This window comes from Equus caballus, chromosome 1 (genome assembly GCF_041296265.1).
Source record: "Equus caballus isolate H_3958 breed thoroughbred chromosome 1, TB-T2T, whole genome shotgun sequence".
Taxonomy (NCBI): Eukaryota; Metazoa; Chordata; class Mammalia; order Perissodactyla; family Equidae; genus Equus; species Equus caballus.
Window position 1 is genome coordinate 161,616,284 of NC_091684.1, and position 22,753 is coordinate 161,639,036.

The 22,753-nt window shown below is 42.3% G+C and overlaps 2 protein-coding genes across 6 annotated transcripts in view; one reads left to right on the forward strand and one right to left on the reverse strand.

The window, feature by feature from the left end:
* Positions 1 to 20,462, reverse strand: part of EIF2AK4 (eukaryotic translation initiation factor 2 alpha kinase 4) — a 96,782-nt gene extending 76,320 nt beyond the window's left edge. For 4 of the 5 annotated variants that reach the window (XR_011440280.1, XR_011440279.1, XM_014733744.3 and 1 more), the window contains exons 1-3: positions 20,170 to 20,456; positions 5,814 to 5,926; positions 1,973 to 2,075 (exon numbers count right to left, since the gene is read on the reverse strand). Coding sequence is in view for 3 of the 5 variants with exons in the window: in XM_014733744.3 (XP_014589230.2) it covers positions 1,973 to 2,075; positions 5,814 to 5,926; positions 20,170 to 20,313 (360 nt within the window). In the remaining 2 variants the exon portion in view is untranslated. Of the gene's footprint in view, positions 1 to 1,972; positions 2,076 to 5,813; positions 5,927 to 6,645; positions 6,843 to 20,169 lie in introns of all 5 variants that reach the window. The other variant, XM_023620170.2, reaches the window with a different exon arrangement.
* GPR176 (G protein-coupled receptor 176) overlaps positions 19,574 to 22,753 on the forward strand; it is a 108,791-nt gene continuing 105,611 nt past the window's right edge. Inside the window, exon 1 of the mRNA XM_070272174.1 lies at positions 19,574 to 19,934. The gene's annotated coding sequence lies outside the window, so the exon portion shown is untranslated. The remainder of the gene's footprint in view (positions 19,935 to 22,753) is intronic.

The window sequence follows — 22,753 nt, forward strand, 5'->3', positions numbered from 1 at the left end:
GCAAGTACTATAGAAAACAGTAGGGAGGGTCCTCAAAAAATTAAAAATAGAACTACCACATGGTCCAGCAATCCCACTTCTGAGTACATATCCAGAGGAAATGAAAACAGAATCTTGAAGAGATATCTGCACTCCTACGTTATTGCAGCATTATTCACAACAGTCGAGTTAAAGAAACGATCTAAATGTCCGTCAATGGATGAATGAATAAAGAATATGTGGTACATATACACAATGGATTACCATTCAAACATGAGAAAGGATATCCTGCTGTTTGCAAGAACATGGACGGACCTTGAGGACATTGTGATAAGTGAAATAAGTCAAAGACAAAGAATGACAAATACCATATTTTCTCACTTACACGTGGGATCTAAAAAGGCTGAACTCATAAAAATAGAGACTAGAATGGTGGTTACCAGGGGCTGCGGGGTAGGAAAAAAGGGGAGATATAGGTCAAAGGGTATAAACTTCCAGCTATAACATGAATAAGTTCTGGGGATTCAATGTACAGCATAGTGATTGTAGTTAATAATATTGTACTGTGAAAAATAAATAGATAAAATAAAGCAAAAAATTTTTTTTAAAAAAATCACAAATCATGAATTCAAGAAAGCAAGAAATTCAAGGATCTTGTAGCTGAATTTTCAGTCTAACTCCATATTATTTTTCAGTTAGACGTTAGAGTCCCCTTACACTAGAAAGAACTGTGGAATAATTCCCAAGGCCTAGCTTTTTGTCCAGGCTGTTCTACAATCACCGTTTGTACCTCAACAATCACTAATGTTCATGGAAATACCAGGGGCCAGCCCCGTGGCCAAATGGTTAGGTTCGCATGCTCCACTTCAGTGACCCGGGGTTTCTCCGGTTCAGCTCCTGAGTGCAGACCTAGCACCGCTCATCAGGCCATGCTGAAGCGGCGTCCCACAGAGCAGAACTGCAGGGACCTACAACTAGAGTGTACAACTATGTCCTGGGGGGCTTTGGGGAGAAGAAAAAAAAAGATTGGCAACAGATGTTAGCTCAGGGCCAATCTTAAAAAAAAAAAAAAAAGCAAAGTATCATCTGTTTAAAAAAAAAAAACAAAAACAGAAAGGAAATACCAACTTAGAGGGGGCAAAATTTTTAGAGCCAAAAAGCACCTGACGGATCACACTGTGACTCGCTCTACTATAGAATGCAAGTGAAAAACTATCCACTCTCTTCACCAGAGGTCCAAAACAGACAAGGAGCCCTAGGGCTAGTCCTTACTTAACTCTTCTCAGTTTTCACAGGATGAGTTAGTTAAGCATGAGCTGCCTAGGCAAAAACAGTGATTCGACACCAAAGTGAGAAAAAAATGGATTATACGTCAATGGAATTGGTGGGGCCTAAGGAACACACAGTAATACTCCCTGCCCAGAGAGGGAGTTCTGCCACTCAAGAGGGAACTCATGTAGACCCTGATGTCCAGAGGATTAAGAAAGAATTAGTAGTGAACTAAGCATGAATGCTCAAGTATAGATGGGACACTGAAGGAGCAGAGTATGTTGCTAATTATTGGGAAGGGAAACAATTAGTTCTTCTGGTGTGAAAAGGGGACAGGTGGCAAAGTTTGGTCAGAAATCACTTGTCTGCAAACATTTTCCAACATAAAAGTTCAAGTCACAATCAGGTCAAGACGCCAGGTCCAACATGTGCAAAAAGTATGGTCAGGTTCACAGGGACCGTTTTCAGAAAAATTCGTAAGCATCAATAGTATCATTGAAATACACTTCACAATGTGTCATTCATAAAGACTGTAAATTAAACTAATATAAACAGCCACGTTCCCCTTTATAGATATCAATAAGAAACAAAACATTCTAGTCAAAATCGGATTTGAGGTGCAATGGAAAAGGCTTCAAGCCAAAGAAAAGGCAGGAAGGCAAACATCGGTGAACATGATGAGATCTTTACTGTCCTCTTATGATTCCAGTTTAACAAATCTTACCTCCCCACAGTGTTTTTTGGCCATTTCTTCTAGGCGGGATTTTAACAAATTAACACTTTCATTTGACAGACCTTTGGCATTCTTTAACTCTATTTCAGGGACTCTGGAAAAGAAAAAAATAAAAAGGAATTACTCCAGAAAGAATGGTCTGTTTGCATTAATATTCGCTAAGTTCCAAGCACTGGGCCTGCAGATTCCACACAGGCCTCACTTGTGAACCTCTCTATCCCCCAGCAACACTTCCTCTCTCTCAAAAGGATTTCAGCTCCACCCCAGCAACTCTGTTGACACAGTGCTTGACATGGAGTCACCTGCAGCCTGCGGGGCAGAAGACAGCTGGCCAGCTGTCAGTGTGGGCTGTGGGGTGCCCTGCTCCCTCAGGTGACCAGACTCACTCGGGCTCCACCCTGGTATCTCCCCAACTCCTGTCTCTGATTTCAGCTTTACAGTCTGAATAAAGTTTCCCACATCAACTCCTATTTATTACTTTAAAAAAAATCACTCCAGCTCTGTGTCTGACTTGTCTAATAACTTCACCATGCACTCCCTTGTACGGTCATGCTCAACCCTGGCTCGGCCCCAACATCAATCAACCCAGCTCCAACAGCTCACCCGCTGGAGTCCAAGTGCTTCGTGTTTGTCTGTGTGCTCTAGCATAAAGCAGCACGAGAATAACGAGGGAAGACAGAGCCACGGTGGTTGATCTAGTATTCCCATGACACACTGTGTCTTAGTCACTGACTGTAAATGAGGTGGAAACGCTCACTGACCCGTGCACAGATCTGGTGGTGCACACTCTGCCAACTCGGCCTATTCCAAAGACACCTCACTCACACTCCTCTTCATCCCTGTACAGCCCACTCAGATGCAACACTTGCCACTCAAGGAAAGGACACAGCCGGCCCTCAGGTTTCCTTTCATTCCCAACTACTAAACACCCAATAACAATCCACTGAGATTAAATAGGCTTTATTTAGTTATAATGAAGAGAAGATGATTCTCTACTTCCTACCCAGCATTTCTGAGTAATCCATGGTATTTCACCCTAGCAAAGCCTTTACTACTCACTCACCCACGCATTCTCTCAATGCTCTGGTGTGACAGGTTGCTACAATCATTATCTACTTGAACAGACGGAAATCTGAAAGAAAGTACTGAGTCTATGGATGATCTATCCACCATATTGTGATTTATAAGAAATATATATTTGGTCTTTGCCCAGTTTCTGGCTCACAGCTCCCAAATGCCTAGGAATCTCCTAAGCGTTGAGCGATAAAGGTGTCTTTTGTTATGTTAATGAGGTGACTTCTGAAAAGCACCTAAGGATGGGGCTGGTTGCCAATGGAGGATTAGAGGGTTGGAACTTTCAGTCCTACCCGCTGACCTCCGGGGAGGAGTGAGGGGCTGGAGGTTGAATCAACCACCAATGGCCAATGATTTCATCAATCATGCCTGTGTACTGAAGCCTCCATAAAAACCCAAAAGGACAGGGTTCAGAGAGCTTCCGGGTTGGTGAACACATAGAGATTGGGGAGAATGGCGCACGCACCTAGAGGGCATGGAAACTCCTTGCCCCTTCCCCATACCTTGCCCTATGCATCTCTTCCATCTGGATGTTCCCGAGTTGTATCGTTTTATAATAAACCAATAACCTAGTAAGTAAAATGTTTCTCTGAGTTCTGCGAGTTGCTCTAGCAAATTAACTGAACCTGAGGAGGAGGTCCTGGGAACTTCTGATTTATAGGCAGTCGGTCAGAAGTTCAGGTAACCACCTGGGCTTGCAACTAGTGTCTGAAGTGGGGTGGGGGGCCAGGGTGGTGCAGTCTTGCAGGACTGACCCTTAACCTGTTAACCTGTGGAGCCTGATGTTATCTCCAGGTAGACAGTGTCAGAATAGAGTTGAACTCCTGGACACTCTGCTGGTGTCTGAGAATTGTTTGCTGGTGTGGGGACTGCCTACCCCATGTTGGAAACTGGGTCTCGCAACACCCAAAAGACCATCTAACCCAGGATTCTTTTTCTCATAGTGGCATCAGGGACTATTTTGCAGAAAAGGGGAGTTTTCGTGTACCATATCATCTCAAAGGACAGGAACGTTCCCTCAAGTCAAGCCTTACATAATTGTTTTTTAAAATTTAAGCAGTCATTATATAGCAGCATTGACAGTTTGGTAAAAAATTCAATATTACAACACTAATTACACTTTTTAAAAATTTTCCAATTTTCTCTTTATGCCTTTGCCACGCAATTTATAATTTTATGTAGCTGATACAATGTTCACTTTTCAACTTTTCATAAGTATTTCCATGTTGTTTCCTAAATAATCATCCCATAATATTTTACCAAATGGACACATCAAGATTTACCCAAATAGTTCTCTAATGTAGTGGTTCTCGACCAGGGGTGACTGTGCCCCCCAAGGTACACATGTCAATGTCAAGAGGGCAAAGAAGCTCCATGCCCCTTCCTACATTCCTTGCCTATGCACTTCTTCCATTTGGCTGTTCCTGAGTTGTATCCTTTACAATAAATTGGTAATAGGAAGTCAAGTTCCCTCCTGAGTTCTGTGAGTTGTTCTAGCAAATTATCAAACCTGAAGACAGGGTCGTGGAAACCTGTGACCATACAGCCAGTCAATCAGAAATATGGGGACTTGCAACTGGCGTCTGAAGTCTTGTGGGACTAGAGTCCTTAACCCGTGGGATCTGCAATAACTACAGATAGTGTCAGAATTGAATTTAATTGTTGGACACCCAGTTGGTGTCAGAAAAGACGCTACTTATTTGGGATCAGGAAAGATAAAACCTACAGAGGCACTGTCTTATTTTTCTTTCATAAATTTAATTACCCTTTAATCAATTCATTAATTAACTTTCTGCAAACCTACTCTATCTACTCTAGGCACAGTGTTTGGGGTAAAAGAGGGTCATTGACTATAAGAAGCTTGTCTTGACCTATCTCTGTTTTCATATCCTCCACCACCTCTCAGGATAACAAATTCCATAAATCTACCACCCACAGTGTAAGGCAGTGCTTCCTTTTATTTGTCACTTTCTTCACTGGTTCCCTGCACATAAGCTCAAACCACAAAACATCATCCAGGCCAATGTGCCATTCCAGGTGGAATGTCTCGAGAAAGATTACATGGAATATACACGATACTTTGAAAAAAGAATGCTTGAGTCCTGGTGGCTAATGCTTTTGCTTTACGAGAGGTTCTCAACTGGAGGTGGTACTGTCTTTGGGAGGAGTCTGGAAATATGTGGGGTTTCTTGGTTGTCTCACTGACCGAGAACACTCCTGGCATCAGTGGGTAGGGCCCAGGGATGCCAGATGCCATGCAGGGCACGGGACAGCCCTGCCCAGTGAAGACTCATCAGCAGTGCCCTCGAGAAGCACGGCAACTCTAAATCCTCCTTTATTCTGCAAGTCAAAGTCCCATTAGGCCCAGAAGGCCTCTTAAGTGCTAACGCCAATTATGCTTTAAAACTAAGCACACAAGGGCTTTAATAGTCACCACACCTTCTAGATTCTTCCTCTTCCTAGTTTATTAAGAATTAAACAAACAAAAGTTACCACGTCCAAGGAAGCTAACACTAGTCCTAGAGCAAATATTAGGATCTGCAGTGGCCATTCTACAAGGAGAAGCAAACTTAACACGAGACAGGTTCCACGAAAATGTCCAGCGCTGATGGAGTTTTGATGAAATATGGGTGGTAGGAAATGAAATTTTAAATGGAACTGGGGCAGGAAGGAAAAAACACCATTAAGTTCAACCTGTTTCTATGTTGTCAGAACAGAGAAGTGAAATTACACAAAAGCTGTTTATAAATGTACTCACACATCGGGATAGGTTGGCGGGCATTTGACCCTCAAATCCACTTTCACATACACTTCCTCACCAGCCAGGCCCTGAGGGTACAGAACCAAATTGATTTCAGGGGGCTCTTTGACCTAAAAGAGAAAAAGAAAATCTTTTTTTTCTAAAGAGCCAATCATTAATGATTAAGATAATGATCATCTTAGCTCAAAAGTTCTACTCTTTAAATATTACATGTGATTATATTCTGCATAGGTATTTGGTCACCTTCCTAAAGCATGGTTTAAAAACAAAACCTGTACCAGAGAGAGTGCATTTTCCTTTTCAAAGTTATCTAAGGAGTGAACCACAATGCTCCATGGAGCTTGTACTCATTCAAACGTCACTGAGTGCTGACTGTGTGAGATGATGTCCTAGAGGCGGGAGTACAGGGGCAAATTCAGACAGACCCCGACCCAACTAGCCGAGACAAACTGGAAGACGAATGAATACTTTCAAATAGTGATGAGAGCTTCCAGGAAATAAGGCAGAGTAATGGAATATGGGGGCAGGGGAGGTATTCAGACAGGAGGCTCAGGGAAGGCCTCCTGAGCAGGGGATATTTCAACGGAGATTTGAATCCTGAGATAAGAACGAGTGAAAACCTTGACAGGGAAATCTCACAGCTCTTCTAAAACGGTATGTGCTTTCAACCAACTACTTTTCACCAAATAACTAAACACTCTGTTGTTCTTTAATTTATTAAATACACTTCTTCCAAAAAAAGACTTGAGGCAGTTTATAGTATCTGTACATCATGAGAAAAGGGAGGCTGAGGGAAGAAACATTTGTTCACATGGTCCAGGCACTTTACCAACTCTGCAAGGTAGCTGCCATCTCCATTGACAGATAAGGCAGCTCAGCCTCAGCGAGTTTAAGTTTCTTGTCCACGGATACAGGGTGACAAGGCGGGAATTCAAATCCAACTCTGACTCCTGAATCTGTGTCTTTGTCATCAGCCATTCCCTTGTTAGCGCCAATCCTGAGGTGCTATGACTCAGCCTTGACCATCTTGGAACATCCAGGCAACCAGGGCAAAAAAGAGAAATGTGATATTATTTCACATTTTCAGAAAAGGGAAAGCATAAAAATCCTTAGGGGCAAGAAAGTACTCAGCAACACTAACTTCTAACAGAAATTTATAACATGAACCTTATATATGGCACCCTGAATTGTATAATAAAGTTCTCATTAACTCTGTGTATAAAATATGTAAGCTCAGTTTTCATATGGCTTTATGATAATCCTTGATATAAGCTGTGGTACGGCTCCAGGAAAGGGCAATTCTGTGAACGTGGTTCTGGGAAAGGTTAAACATCCCGAGATCCACAAGGCCTTTCATCCACTCATCCACTCATCATGCCTTGTTACCCACACTGAGTGCTGACTGTTAGTACACAGAGGTGAGAAAACAGACGTGGGTCCAGTCGTCTTGGAACTTCTGGTCTGGTAGGGGAAAACACACAATGAATATGTGAGTACAAGTTTAGAAAGTGCTATTGAAGAGATGGTGTGATGCACTTGAAGGGTGACAGAATAGGTCACTCCAAAATATGCCACTTGGGCATAAGGATTATTTGGAGCTAAAGGTACTTGAAAATAGCAGGTGCTGACCTCCTCGTTTCTTCCTGAAAGCAGGAGATAAAATTCTCATGTGAAAGATGCCCTCCTATACCGGGAGGAAAGAAACATTCTTATTTCCAGAGATAGGGAGTCAAGGCCAAGAGAATTCTGTACAAACAGACCCTTTAAAATAACTCTTATCTTCCTTTAGTCTCCCCATATATTTCACAGGCATACCTTGGAGATAGTGCGGGTTCAGTTCCAGACCACCACACTAAAGCAAGTATCACAATAAGGCGAGTCACATGAATTTTTTGGTTTCCTAGTGGATATAAAAGTTATGTTTACCTACTATAGTCCATCAAGTGTGCAACAGCATTATGTCTAAAAAACAATGTAAATATCTTAATTAAAAAATACTTTATTGCTGGAGCTGGCCCCGTGGCTGAGTGGTTAAGTTTCCACGCTCTGCTTCAGCGGCCCAGGGTTTTGCCAGTCCAGATCCTGCACATGGACATGGCATCACTCATCAGGCCATACTGACGCGGTGTCCCACATAGCACAACCAGAGGCACTCACAACTAGAATACACAACTAAGTACTGGGGGGCTTTGGGGAGAAAAAGAAGAAAAAAATTAAAAAAGAAGATTGGCAACAGTTGTTAGCTCAGGTGCCAATCTTTAAAAAAAAAACTTTATTGCTCAAAAATGCTAACCATCATCTGAGCCTTCAGTGACTGGTAATCTTTTTGCTGGTGGGGGTCTTGCCTTGATGTTGATGGCTGCTGACTGATCAGGGCTGTGGTTGCTGAAGGCTGGGGTGGATGTGCCAATTTCTTAACATAAGACAACAATGAAGTTTGCCGCATCATTTGACTCTGCCTTTCACAAACAATTTCTCTGTAGCATGAGATGCTGTTTGACAGCATTTTACCCACAGAACTTGTTTCAAAATTGGAGCCCATCCTCTCAAACCCTGCTGCTGCTTTATCAACGAGTTTATGTAATATTCTAAATCCTTTATTGTCATTTCGACAATCTTCCCAGTACCTTCACCAGGAGTAGATTCCGTCTCAAGAAACCACTCTCTTTGCTCATCCATAACAAGCAACTCGTTATCCATTAAAGTTTTGTCATGAGATTGCAGCAGTTCAGTCCCATCCTCAGACTCCACTTCTAATTCTAGTTCTCTTGCTATTTCCACCACATCTGCAGTTACTTCCTCTACTGAAGTCTTGAACTCCTCAAAGTCATCCAGGAGGGCTGGAATCAACTTCTTCCAAACTCCTGTTAATGTTGATATTTTGACCTCTTCCCATGAATCAGGAACGTCCTTAATGGCATCTAGAACGACGAATCCTTTCCAGAAGATTTTCAAATGACTTTGCCCAGATCCATCAGAGGAATCACTATCTATGGCAGCTATAGCCTTACGAAACGTATTTCAACACTAATTACATTTTTTAAAAATTTTCCAATTTTCTCTTTATGCCTTTGCCACGCAATTTATAATTTTATGTAGCTGATACAATGTTCACTTTTCAACTTTTCATAAGTATTTCCATGTTGTTTCCTAAATAATCATCCCATAATATTTTACCAAATGGACACATCAAGATTTACCCAAATAGTTCTCTAATGTAGTGGTTCTCGACCAGGGGTGACTGTGCCCCCCAAGGTACACATGTCAATGTCAAGAGGGATTTTTGAAATGGTAAATGAACGTTGACTTCAAATTAAAGTCATCAGCTGCATTAGCCCCTAACAGGATAGTCAGCCTGTCCTTTGAAACTCTGAAGCCAGGCATTGACCACTCTTTAGCTATGAAATTCCTAGATGGCATCTTCTTCCAATATAAGGCTGTTCTATCTACATTGAAAATCTGTTGTTTACTGTAGCCGCTTCATTAATTATCTTTGCTACATCTTCTGGATAACTTTCTGCGGCTTCTACATCAGCACTTGCTACTTCACCTTGCATTTTTATGTTATGTACATGGTTCTTTCCTTAAACCTCACGAACTGACCTCTGCTAGCTTCAAACTTTCCTTCTGCAGCTCCTCACCTCTCTCAGCCTTCACAGAATTGAAGAGAGTTAGGGCCTTGCTCTGGATTAGGTTTTGGCTTAAGAGGATGTTGTGGCTGGTTTGATCTTCTATCCAGATCACTAAAACTTTCTGCATATCAGCAATAAGGCTGTTACACTCTTATCATTTGTGTGCTCACTGGAGTAGCACTTTCAATTTCCTTCAACAATTTTTTCTTTGCATTCACAATTTGGCTAATTACTTGGTGCAAGAGGCCTAGCTTTTGGCCTATCTTGGCTTTCGGCATGCCTTCCTCGCTAAGCTTAATCATTTCTAGTTTTTTTTTTTTTTTGAGGAAGATGAGCCCTGAGCTAACATCTGCTGCCAATCCTCCTCTTTTTGCTGAGGAAGACTGGCCCTGAGCTAACATCTGTGCCCATCTTCCTCTACTTTATACGTGGGACACCTACTACAGCACGGCTTGCCAAGCGGTGCCATGTCCGCACCCGGGATCTGAACCAGTGAACCCTGGGCCACCGAAGCAGAACGTGCGAACTTAACCACTGTGCCACCGGGCCGGCCCCCATTTCTAGCTTTTGATGTAAAGTGAGGATGTGCGACTCTTCCTTTCACTTGAACACTTAGAGGCCATTGTAGGGTTATTAATTGGCCTAATTTCAATATTGTTGTATATCAGGGAATAGGGAGGCCTGAGGAGAGGGACAGAGACGGGGGAACGGCCAGTCTGTGGAGCAGTCAGAACACACACATTTATTGATTAAGTCCGCTGCCTTTTACGGATGCGGTTCATGACATCCCTAAACAATTACAATAGTAACATCAAAGATCACTGATCACAGATCACCATAAAAAGCATAATCATAATGAAAAAGTTTGAAATACTGCAAGAAATTACCAAAATGTGACACAGGGACATGAAGTGAGCAAATGTTGTTGGAAAAATGGTGCTGACAGACATGCTCAATGCAGGGCTGCCACAAATCTTCAATTTGTAAAAGAAAAAAAAAAAATCTGCAAAGCACAATAAAACAATGCACAATAAAATGGGGTATGCCTGTAGTAGCTTTTCCACAACTACCTCTGTTTGTTCAACCTACTACGTAAACACTTGGGCCTAGCCACTTCTTTGCGTCTCATTTTCCTACAGGGCTTCCTACGGACATGTAAAAATCTGTATGCTTTTCTCCTGTTAATCTGTCTTACGTCACTTTAATTCTCAGACCCAAGCGAAGACCCTCCAAGGACAGAGGTAAAGTTCTGCCACCCTTCCACTCGACTTACAGAATGACGGCAGCAGGTGTGAGGGAACACACTCAGATGCGGTCATCAGGGAACACCTACCTGAGGAGGTTGCGCTTAAACTGAGACAAGCCAGAGACTGGGCACTCCAGACAAGGGAAGAGCATGTAAAGAGACTCCAGGTGAGTAAGAGGTTGGTGTAGTCCAAAAACCAAAAGGACGGCCAGTGTGTCTGGACCACAGGAGGGAAGGGGGAGACCAGGTGGAGCAGGTGTGGTGGGGAGTGGCCAGATCCCACAGGGCCTTGCCAGCCAGGTAAAATATTTGCCAGGCTTCCAAGATGGGAATGATATGATCTAACATATATTTTAAAAGATTACTTTGGCTGCTGAGTAAAGAATGAATGCGCAAGATTAAGAGCAGAAGTCAAAAGCTATTATAACAATTCAGCCTGTGTTGGTGGCAAACGAAAGAGAAGAAGGCTGATTTAAGATAAAGCTGACAGAGTGGGCATCAAGGGAGGAAAACAGAAGGAAAGTGTCTTGTCACAGATGCTCCTTGAGGTTGAGTAGGATGAGGACAGAGAGCATCCATTGCTGGGTTAACAGGGGGACTGCAGGTGACCTTGCCAAGGGCAGGTTCCAGGGGACCAAAGGCAGACTCCAGTGTGATGAGAAGTGAAGGCTGGGTGAAAAAGAGGACACAGCAAGTCTAGACAACTCCGTCAAGGAGGTTTGGGTTCGGGCATCGAGGGGGACAGAGAATGCAGCCATGGACAGAGGAGGATGTGAAATCAAGGGAAGAATTTCTTTTCTTCTCTTTTAAAGATGGGAGATACTATAGCAAGTGAGGATGTTGCTGGGAATGTTATGGAACAGCGGGAAAGAGACAAAATCAGCATCTGAAGTAGCAATACCCTTCAGAGGGCAGAAGGTGATGGATCCTGAGCACACAGAGACAGACTAGACTCTGACAGCAGGAGCTCTTCTTCTAGAGTAACAGGAGAACATGAGAAATAAAAGCAGGAAGAAGTGGGCTTCTTCGGAGGATCCTCAAAGGGGATCACCCTCAAAAGGTGAGTCCGAAGTAACAGGGCTCCTGGCCTCCTGGTGGTTAGCCAACAGGTTGATTGGTTGGTTCCCCTCCAATCAGGGCAGACCAACTGTTATCTGCTTTACGTAATAGACAGAATTTAGCAGAGGAAGCACTGAGCTACCATGAGCAACTAAAATACCTAGTTGCTAAGAAGGAGAGGAAAGACTACTGCCACGTCTCCTTAAATAGCTTCACTTTTGGAAAAACTTTTCATTATGGGAATTTTCAAACAAAAGCTCATAATGATATAATGAACTGTACCTGCCATAACAGTTTCAACAATTACCAATTCATGGCCAATCTTGTGTATCTGTTTGTTGCCCCTACCCCTAACCACCACCTTGGATTATTCCGAAGCTTGATTCCTATCAACCAGTCTTGGCTGTGTTACTGTTATTTATTTTCTAACAACAACCCAGTGAAGTAGAGAGGTTATATATATCCATTTTAGAGATGTAAAAACTGAGAGAAAGGCCAGTTAGACAGATAAACAAAATTTACCAGTGTTTTCTCTACCAGATCAAATCTTCACAGGCTTTCTCATTCTCATAGGCCACAAATTTTGGAGAGACGTTATGATCAGCAACTTATAATTTTGTCAAGAAAATACTTTTTTGCTTCCTCTTTACTGTTTATATCACTTTAGAAAATACCGAGTATTTTAGTACCAAAACTAGGAGGAAGTACAAAAATAGAGCTCAGACTTATCCTAAGAAGGATCGATTTATCTTACACTAATATATCTTCACTTGTGCGTTATTCTGCCTTTCATTTTCTCATTTGGCTGTTGACCAGTGAAAACTTATTTCAGAACAACACATGAGAATACTGCTCTAAATCCATACTGACTGATAGCTTATACGAAGCAAAAGAAATAAGAAGGTAAGAAAATAGGGAGAGATGCCATATACATAGTCTTCTTAAGGTAAAATATTCAAGACCCAACAAGTCCAACGTGAAAGAGGTAAGTCAGGATGTTGAGACGCAAACACATCACCGAGGAGTAATGGCAGGTCTTCTGTTTTTTAAGCAACAAAACTGGAGTAGCACTCTATAGTTGGAAGGAGCAAGAATCATGTAAACATAAGAAGGAGAACTATAATTATCGGCAAGCTGTATAAGAAGAAGCTAAAATGCAAACCAAAGGATGGGTCTTTCTTGGGCCCAGTATGGAAATAAACTTGCAAGATACAGACAAGTACCACAGGAAGTGAGTTATCTCTGCGTGTGTGAGATAACACATCTGGTTTAACATTCGCTTTTGTCTTTATGTAGGCAGTGAAGAGGATATCTGAGCGTAACTAATCTTGGGATATGGTACAGGGAGGCCTTCACTTCATGCCCAGAGTCACTGGAACAGGAAGTAAGCTTCAGAAAACAGAGGCTGATGGGGAACTTCACATTTTGAAGATATTCCTTACTAAAGGGAGTGCTTAATAAAGCACAGTGAATCCAGTTAAGGACTGCTGGCAAGCCTCAGGGAGGGAGGCCACCAGCAGGGGGACTGTAGAACACCAGTATGGAGAACACTGGGATCCTGCAAACCACTCCCGGGCTGGACCAGCCATATAACACCATGTAGGTCCAGCGTTCTAGTTACTTCCACAGCACAGCAACACTAGCAGGACAGCAGTGGTAATGGTGGCGAGCCCACATAATGCAAAACAACTTTTAGGAAAGAGGAAAGAGTTTTGATGCAAAGTGAAGAGACTTCTGGATGCATAAAGGTTTCCGCTTTAAGAGGCACATGAATCCAGTGATCGTGGCTTGGATGAAGCAACAGACCCAAGGCCACTGAGGAATGATATACAACTGGATGAAAACCTAACAACTTGTCCGGATCTGAGTACCAAGTGAAGCCAACCCAAAGAGCAGGACACTGAACCTACCAGATAACTGGCTACTTTTAAGGCCTTTATCTTTGGCCTTAATTGGACCGAAGTGATATGCCTCTCCAAAGGGCATAGACTTCTGGGTATTTCTCAGTAGAGACTATTAATTGTTCCCTAATATCCATTCTCCCCTTATTTCTTAGCAATAGAATCCCTGATTTTTTAGCCGGATACATTTCCCAGACTCCTTTGCAGCTAAGTGTGGCCACTGGGTTAATTTCTGGCCAATAAAATGAAAGAACTAATACACGCAACTTCTTCATGCCCTTCTCCTTCCAGCTGGCTGGAATGCAGACGTGATGGCTGGAGTTCAGATAGGCATTTTGGACCATGAAGGGCACATTAAGAATGGTGGAACAGCAATTTAGAAAAAGTCCTAGGCTACAGACTTGTATATGCAAAAAAATAAGCCTTGTTGTTATATTAAGTTTTCTGTCATATATTGCTAAACGTAATCCTAACCAATAAAGGCTCACTGGAAAAAACAAAAGACAGACAGGGAACAGTGCTTTTAGAGATAAGAGCAGAATATCTGCCAGGCTTTTCTCAAGCTAACTGAGGCTCTCCAACATGTGAAGAGGCTTTTATGCAAGGCATGTTTAAAGTACCAAGCATCAGCTCATGCGAGGGCATTCAAGGACTCCTAGAGCTGAACGGGCCTTGATTAAAAACGGTTTAACCACCAAGACGTACTGAAGAACGGGGTGGGTAGAGCCTCCCTCATACATTTAAAAGTTAAATGGGCGTCAGAATTCAGTGTTGATAAAATCTTTGACTTAACCTGCACAAGGAAATAATGAATTCCTGGAATACTGCAGGGAAATAAACACAAAGTAAGGGGTACCCCCAAACTTTTGAGCACTAAAGGAGGGGAAAACACAATGCAGAAGGTATCAGCTACAAAACACACAAAATCCTACATGAGAAAACAAATTCTGTTTTGAAGACTGAAAATGCAAGTGACATGAAAGCAGCATAACACGGAGAGAAGGCCATGCGTGGCTACAATAAGACATGCTAAAGAGATGTTAAATTTGCTTCTGAATGGGATCATGAAGCTGGACACTCTCCTGAACTGTTATAAAATAGCCACACAAATTCTCAAGCAGATCAAAAGCAAAAGGATGTAAACTCAGGCCTAAAACATGAGAGGTAATGCTCATTTGGAACTCATCCAAAAAAAAAAATTATCTCTTCAAGGAACAAAAGCTAAAGATCTTAAAATACCCCAAAGGATTAGGAACAGCAACTTCGGGGACCCTCTTCTCAGCACAATGCACACCTCCTGGAGGAGGCCTCAGCCAACGCTGTCAGAAAGCCCTGCCATTCAGTCTGAAGGTGCTATTCTTGGGTACTTCCTAACACTCAGGCCCAACAAAATACACTGGTTTAAGAATGTGTCTATTTCTGTTAAACGTGCAAGAGTGAAAGATGAGACTATTAAAAACTGAGAATTGTATCGGTCATTTCACACAGCTGCAAGTCTTTTGGTTCCAAGGCTGAATGAAGCAGGACGGTTAATGGCAGCTTGTGACTGAATGTCAGCGGTTTACAAGATAAGCAGCAGAGTGAGGATGAGGTCTGGGAAATTCATCTAAAACACTAACGCAATTTTCTGTTGCACAACAAAGTAAATATACCTAACACTACTGCACTGTACTCTTAAAAATGGTTAAGATGGTAAATTTTATGTTATGTGCTTTTTTTACAATTACATTTTTTTAAAAAGTTACACAGTTCAAACCATTTCAGGTGATTCTGCTAATCATCCCCTCCTTAAACTCTGATGGGGAGACTTGGCTCAACCATGCCCTCTCAGTTTCTCACTCACTGCAGACTGAATATTCTCTGAGTGGGGAAGAAACTAGTCTGTGTGAAAATATAACAAATCTAGAAACACAGTAACATGTGCAAGCTAGATAATCTGGGCAAGTCTTCGGTTTGAAATCTGTGAAGAAGTCAAAAACAAAAATGATGACAGTAAAAGTTCATAAAATGGAAATTAGATCATATTTCTTAATATGTATATTTTTTAATTTATTTAAATAAAAAAGAAAACCCCAAGATGCTCGCCCGACCCCAAGCACACTCCAGCAACCACCAATCTGTTTCATGGATCTATAAGCTTGGTTTAAAAAATTTTTTTAGATTCTACATGTAAGAGAAATCACAGGGTATTTGTCTTTCTATTATTTTATGTTAAACGCCTTATGTTAATGCCTTTTATGATTTTCCCCCATAATTCCTTTTCTAAAAATGAATACTTTCTTGTAAAAATCACCTAGTTCATTCATGTTCTGTTCTCAAGTATGTGCCTATTTGTCAAGCTGGTGAGAATTTTTAAACAATGTTAGCTTCCTTAAAATTTGATAACCTACAGACATTTCTCCAAAGAAGATATACGGATGGCCAATAGACACATGAAAAGATGCTCATCATCACTAATCACTAGGGAAATGCAAATCAAAACTACACTAAGATATCACCTTACACCTGTTAGAATGGCAAAAATATCCAAAACCAAGAGTGACAAATGTTGGAGAGGCTGTGGAGAAAAAGGAACCCTCATACACTGTTGGTGGGAATGAAAACTGGTGCAGCCACTATGGAAAACAGTATGGAGATTCCTCAAAAAGTTAAGAATAGAAATACCTTATGACCCAACCATCCTACTACTGGGTATCTATCCTAAGAACCTGAAATCAGCAATTCCAAAAGTTCCATGCACCCCTATGTTCATCGAAGCATTATTTACAATAGCCAAGACATGGAAGCAACCTAAGTGCCCAGCAACTGATGATTGGATAAAGAAGATGTGGTATATATATATATACAATGGAATACTACTCAGCCATAAAAAAGGACAAAGTCGCCCCATTCACAACAACATGGATAGACCTTGAGGGTATTAGTTGAGTGAAATAAGCCAGACAGAGAAAGACGAACTCTGTATGACTCCACTCATAGGTGGTAGTTAACATAAGGACAAAGAGAACTGATCGGTGGTTGCCAGGTGAAAGGGGGGTGGGGGGAGGGCACTAGGGGTGAAGTGGTGTACCTACAACAAGACTAATAATGATGTACAACTGTAATTTCACAAGGATGTTAACTTCATAACCTTAATAAAAAAAAAATTTGATAACCTACAGCTCCATTTTGTATGTGTGTGTGTGAGGCAGATTGTCACTGAGCTAACACCTGTGCCAATCTTCCTCTATTTCATGTGGGATGCTGCCACAGCATGGCCTAATGAGTGGGGCTAAGTCTGTGCCCAGGATCTGAACCTATGAACCCCAGGACGCCAAAGTGGAGCCCATGAACTTAACCACTACACCACCAGGCCAGCCCCCCTACAGCTTCATTTTAAACAAATATTAAAATATTCAGAATCTGAATTCTCCCCAAGTTAAACACATATAATGTTATTCCAATAAAAATGTCAACATAACTTTTTGAACCTGGCAAGTTGATTCTAAAGTTCATAGGGAAAAACTAAAGTAAAATTAGTCAGGAAAATCCTGTAAAGTAAATGGTGACCACACTAGATACTAAGGCTTGTTATAAATCTATAGTAATTACAGCAATGTGGTAATAGTGCTTAAACAGATCAATGGGGTAGAACAGAGAGTCAACAATAGACCTAAATACACTCGGGAATTATTTAATTCAATAAAAACTTTTGAGAGCTTTTTACCAGGCACTGGGCACGTAGGTGTGAACAAACACATGGACCCTGTCCTTAGGAAGCCAGCACAGCCTCATATAATGCAGAGGTGGCATTTCAAAATAGCAATGGAAAAGACTGAAAAAATTCATCTGCGTTAGTCTAACTGGCTAGTTGGGGTGGGAAAGGGCGGCCTAGATTTTTACTTAGATGGAGCTAAGAACTTAAAAAAAACCTATTTCTATTTTTTTTGATTCGAGTTTAAAAACAAAGTCATGAAAGATTTAAAAGAAAACCTCAGAGAATTCATTTTTTGGTACCACTGGAGTAGGGAGGTCTTTACTAAAAAAAAAAAACACCCACAGGGATCATAAAACAAAAAAATAAGGTCAACATGACTACATTAAAGTTTTTTTAAATTGCATAAATTACAGAAATATCAAAAATGCATATGGTTAATTAGGGAAAAATATTTACAGTGCATGACCCAATATGCTACTTTTCTTAACATATAAATAGCCGTGACAAACAAATAAAATAGACAGTACAGTAGAAAAAATGAACCAAAGAACATGAACAGTTCACAGAAAAAGAAAAATTCATGGCTTACAAACAAAAGTGGTCTACAGAATTTATAACCAAAGAAATAAAAATGTTTCCTCTACTGGCAATGATGAAAAAGTCTGACATCTACAATGCTGGCGAAGTTGTAGGAAAACAAGGACTCTCATACACAGCTGGGGGGCCCAGAGACAGAAGCACGCTTCTGGGAGGGAAGTCTGCGATAGCTGTTGAATTATAAACGAGCAGATCCTTGGCTGACACGGAAAATTAGCCAAAATAATTAAGTTAATAATAAATGTATAAGTCTAGAGTAAATTATATTTTAAACTAGTGGCATCCAAGCTTTTTTGGTATGTAAAATAATTTTTAGCATTCACTCCCAAAATGTTCTGTTATACATAAATGATATACATATGCTACTAAACTAAAATCTACATTATAACACATCCCCCAAAAAGAAGTTTAAAAAACTGCAGAAGTTTAAAAAAACCTGAAGTTTATTTAGGTCAATAAATTCTGACCCGAATTTATTGGCAGCAAATTTGGCCTGAACTGACACGAGGCTATTAATAGTCTATTTAGCTGGTCAGTGTGAATTTCATGGTTGTGTCTGATTTTGGATGCTGCCCCTAGTCCCCACTCTGGAGGTGTCAGGTAAAGTATGGAATATACACACAGGAATGTGAACACAAACACTTCTGAATTTGGAAATCCATCAGGCCTCAAGGGTTTTGCATAAACAATTATGCGCCTTTCCCTGAAGACTGGCAAATAGCAGGCAATAATAAATACTTGTTGAATGACTACACTCTGATTCATCCTTATGACCATCAATTATTTGCCTGTGGGGCCAAGGAAAGTGTCAGGCTATGCGACTGCGCACCCCGGACCACACACAGCTATTTCAAGTCTTCTGCCTGAATTTGTAGTTTTTGTTTAGTCTTCTACCTTGTTATAAAGGTTGCTAGCTGTTAATTCTGGGAGTATCAGTATCCCCACCTGCAGCAGCTCCTTTTTCCTTTCTGTGTTTCTGCAGCCTTAGGACTAGATAATTAAGCATGTATAAAGTAAATAAAGTGGCTCTGCACGGAGTCCTAGGGGCTTTGCACTGAGTCTGGGTGTACACCTTATGAGACCTATTTTGGCTGCTTAATGGGCCTACTTCCTGATTCTAAATGTTTGGTAACAGAGAAGTTATCAGATCACCAGAAAGTTATGTTTTTATTTTATTATTCCCAGTCTAAGGGGAATATTTACATTTTCACTATTTCAGGTTAAAAATAACTACTGAAGTTAAGCACTAGAAAAGTAAGCTCCCTGAGGGCAGGAGGTTTAAAGGTCTGTTTTGTCCGGGGCTCTATTCCAGAACAATAAATATCTAACGCAGGAAGCAGCACTTTGGATTCGAGAAGAATGTTTTGCCCTGACAGCTCCAGAAGAGCCTATCTGTTGAGGAAATCCTGGATGTGTCGACGAAGAAGTAGTTGTGAAACGCCAGAATTAAAGACAGAGAAGGAAGGTATTACTTTTTAAAGGGTAATATTCAGAGACATAATAATTCGGTAAATAACTTTTCAAGAAGGGAGGAAAAATTCAGTCTCAGGAGCTTATAATGTGCCTTAACTTACTTCCAGACAAAAAGGAAAATATTTTAAACCAAATGCCTTTTAGGAAGGTCTAGACTCAGCACCCTCTCCATTACAGCTAAGATGGATGTCTTCTATACTCTCTACTAAGTGCCTTGGAGGAAGGTACAGAAGGAAAGTTCCTCTACACCGCAGAACACAGCGAAGATGCTGGGGAGTACGTGGTTTATAGTTTTGAACACACGGGAGGTACAGACTGAAGAGAGCTCCGATTGAGGGCATCAGTAAGGTCTGTGCAAGCGCCCAAAGGCGTTGCCAGAACGAAGCTGCCAATGGATTTTTATGAATGCGCTGTTGTACCAAACTCAAGGGCTTTCAGAGAGAAAAAAAAAGGTCGAGATTGGAAGGAGGCAGGGATGTTATGGGCGTCACTGGAAATGAGAAGCAGTGCCAGGTAAGAAAGAGGAGCCGACCTGGAGAAAAGGCTGTTAGAGAATTCGGCCCAGGTGGGGGTTCTGCGGCTGCAAGGACAAAAAGTAAGCGTGGGTGGAACTAGGGGGTAGGAAAGGACTGCAGAATCCAAAAGGGGGTCGGCGGCTCGGCTCCGGCAGGGCCTGGCCGCGGGAGGTAGCACCGAGGGAGGCTGGGCCTGCGCACGCCAGCCCCGACCGGACAAGCCACGTTCATACCAGTCCGCACGCGTCCGGCCGCAGGTCCTGGAAGTCGGCGCCGTAGATGGCCTCCAGGGCCTGCAGCTCGTGATCCTGTCGCTGCGGGTAGCTCTCTGGCGGCTCGTCCCGGCCGCGGCCGGGGGCACCACGACCCCCAGCCATGACAACGCGGTGGCCGAAGCAGGGCGGCCTTGCCCAGGCAGCGGTGGGCCCCGGGCGGGCTCCGAGGCTGGGCTCCGCGCCGGGCGCGGGCCTGTAGGCGGGGCTCCACGCCGGGGGCGGGTCTGTGAGCGGAGCTCCTTGTCGGGGGCGGGCTCGTGGGCGGAGCTCCCCGTCGGGGGCGGGTCTATGGGCGGAGCTCCACGCCGGGGGCGGGTCTGTGAGCGGAGCTCCTCGTCGGGGGCGGGTCTATGGGCGGAGCTCCACGCCGGGGGCGGGTCTGTGAGCGGAGCTCCTCGTCGGGGGCGGGTCTGTGGGCGGAGCTCCACGCCGGGGGCGGGCTCGTGGGCGGAGCTCCTCGTCCGGGGCGGGCTCGTGGGCGGGGCGCCGCGTCTGGAGTCCGTTCTGGTGGCGCGAGGAGCCGGTGCGGAGGAGGGAGGTCGGCGATTGGCTTTGCCCACGTCATGCCAGAGAATCAGAGCAAAGGAATCTGCAGGGAAGTGAGAGATCAAATCAATCAGAAGAGAATTATAACGCCAAATGGTATCGTTTTCACGAAATGTGTCTAACAGAAATGTCTGCTGGAGCTCCTTCACCCTGGCATGGGTAGTGAGAAGAAACTCTTAAGTGCAGACTTGGATGGGTTTTCAAGTCACTGACCGCCTCACCTTGAACCTTCCTACAAGACCTAGGAGTAAAAATCGTGACCACTACTCCTTTTTATCCCGGTTTTGTACCCCCAAACTCATCCCTTAACCGGAGATTCAACATCCCATGGATGTTGTCTGTCTCTACGTTCCTGCCTTTAGGAATCTCCGTGTACCACCTTGCAATTTCAACTGAAAAATGTCCTTCCAATCAGGCATCTTTATGAACTACAGTCCCATGAAGAGAATTATGTTCCATGCCTAGGTTACTTAATGTGAGTTTAGGGAGTCTTTCTGTTACATCCTGCCTCCAATCATTTTTTTCAAGTTTGTAAAATAGCCTATATACCCAGACATTGTCATCGCACTTCATCTTCACTTGTCTACTAATGCTGCATGTAGATTTAGAATAATCATATTACCTCAAGGTAGGTTTAAGTAACATTTCCTCTGTATACCTTGCTTACCCCTATAGGGTTTGCTAAATAATAATAATTTAGGTATCTTGTTTTCATCCATCCGCTCAGTTCTGGTCAGGTAACACAAACACAGTAGTTTGACCCAAGGCCTCTTGACACCTTCTTTTCTCCACTAGGGACCTGTTCTTTTTCCAGTGATCCCTGTCTAGGTAAATGGCACCATTTTACCCCCATTGGCCCAAGCCACCTAAGTGTGATCCTGACTCCCTTTCTCTCAACTCTCACATTCAGATAGTGACCATTTCTTCAATCCATCCACTTCACTCTATCCTACTGCCACTTGGTTCAGACCACTATCATCTCTTCCCTGGATGACTCAACCACTGGAAAACCAGTCACTGTCTTCATTTTTGCCCCACTTTAAGTCATTCTTCCTATTTCAGCCAGAGTAATGCTTCTAAATCACAAATATGATCATATCACTCCAATATGTAAAATTCTTCAATTTCTTCACTAGTCTTTTTTTATTAAAAACTTTAATCATGGAAATTTTCAAACATACATAAAAGTAGAGGAAATATTATAATAAACCCTCAACACCCAGCTTCAACAATTATAGCTATCTTGCTAGTCTTATTTCATTCCCCATCCCCCCACCTCCCTAGGTGTGAATCTCAAAGAAAATCTCAAATATTGTATCATTTTTTTCTATAACTACTTAAGTATGTATCTCTAACTGGTAAAGACTTTTTGCAAACATTCTTACAGCTTAAAAATGTAACAATTGCTTAACATCATTTAATACTAATCTATGTTCAAAATTCCCCATTTGTCTAAAATTAGAATCTGTACTGAAAGCTGGACCTATAAAGGACATAATCAAAACAATCAATAAAATTGAAGGGGGGGGCCTGTGGATTAGACGGCAGGATTATATCAGTGTTAATTTCCTGACTTTAATCATTGTACTGTGGTCATATAGAAAACTGTCCTTGTTATTAGGAAATTTCCGCTGCAGCCTTAAAGGGTAATATGTATTACATATATGCAATTAGCTCCCAAATGATTCAGAAAATAGACAGAGATGAAGATACGTCAAATGCAGAATGTCAACCATTGGAGAATTTAGGTGAAGGATGTATGAGAGTTCTTTGGATGATTCTTGCAACTTTTATGTAAGTAATTGCCATTCATATACAGTCATGCACTGAATAACGATATTCTGGTCAACAATGGACCACATATACGATGGTGGTCCCATAAGGTTAGTACCATATAGCCTAGGTGTGTAGTAGGCTATATATACCACCTAGGGTTGTGTAAGTACACTCTTTGATGTTCGCACAATGATAAAATTGCCCCACGATGCATCTCTCG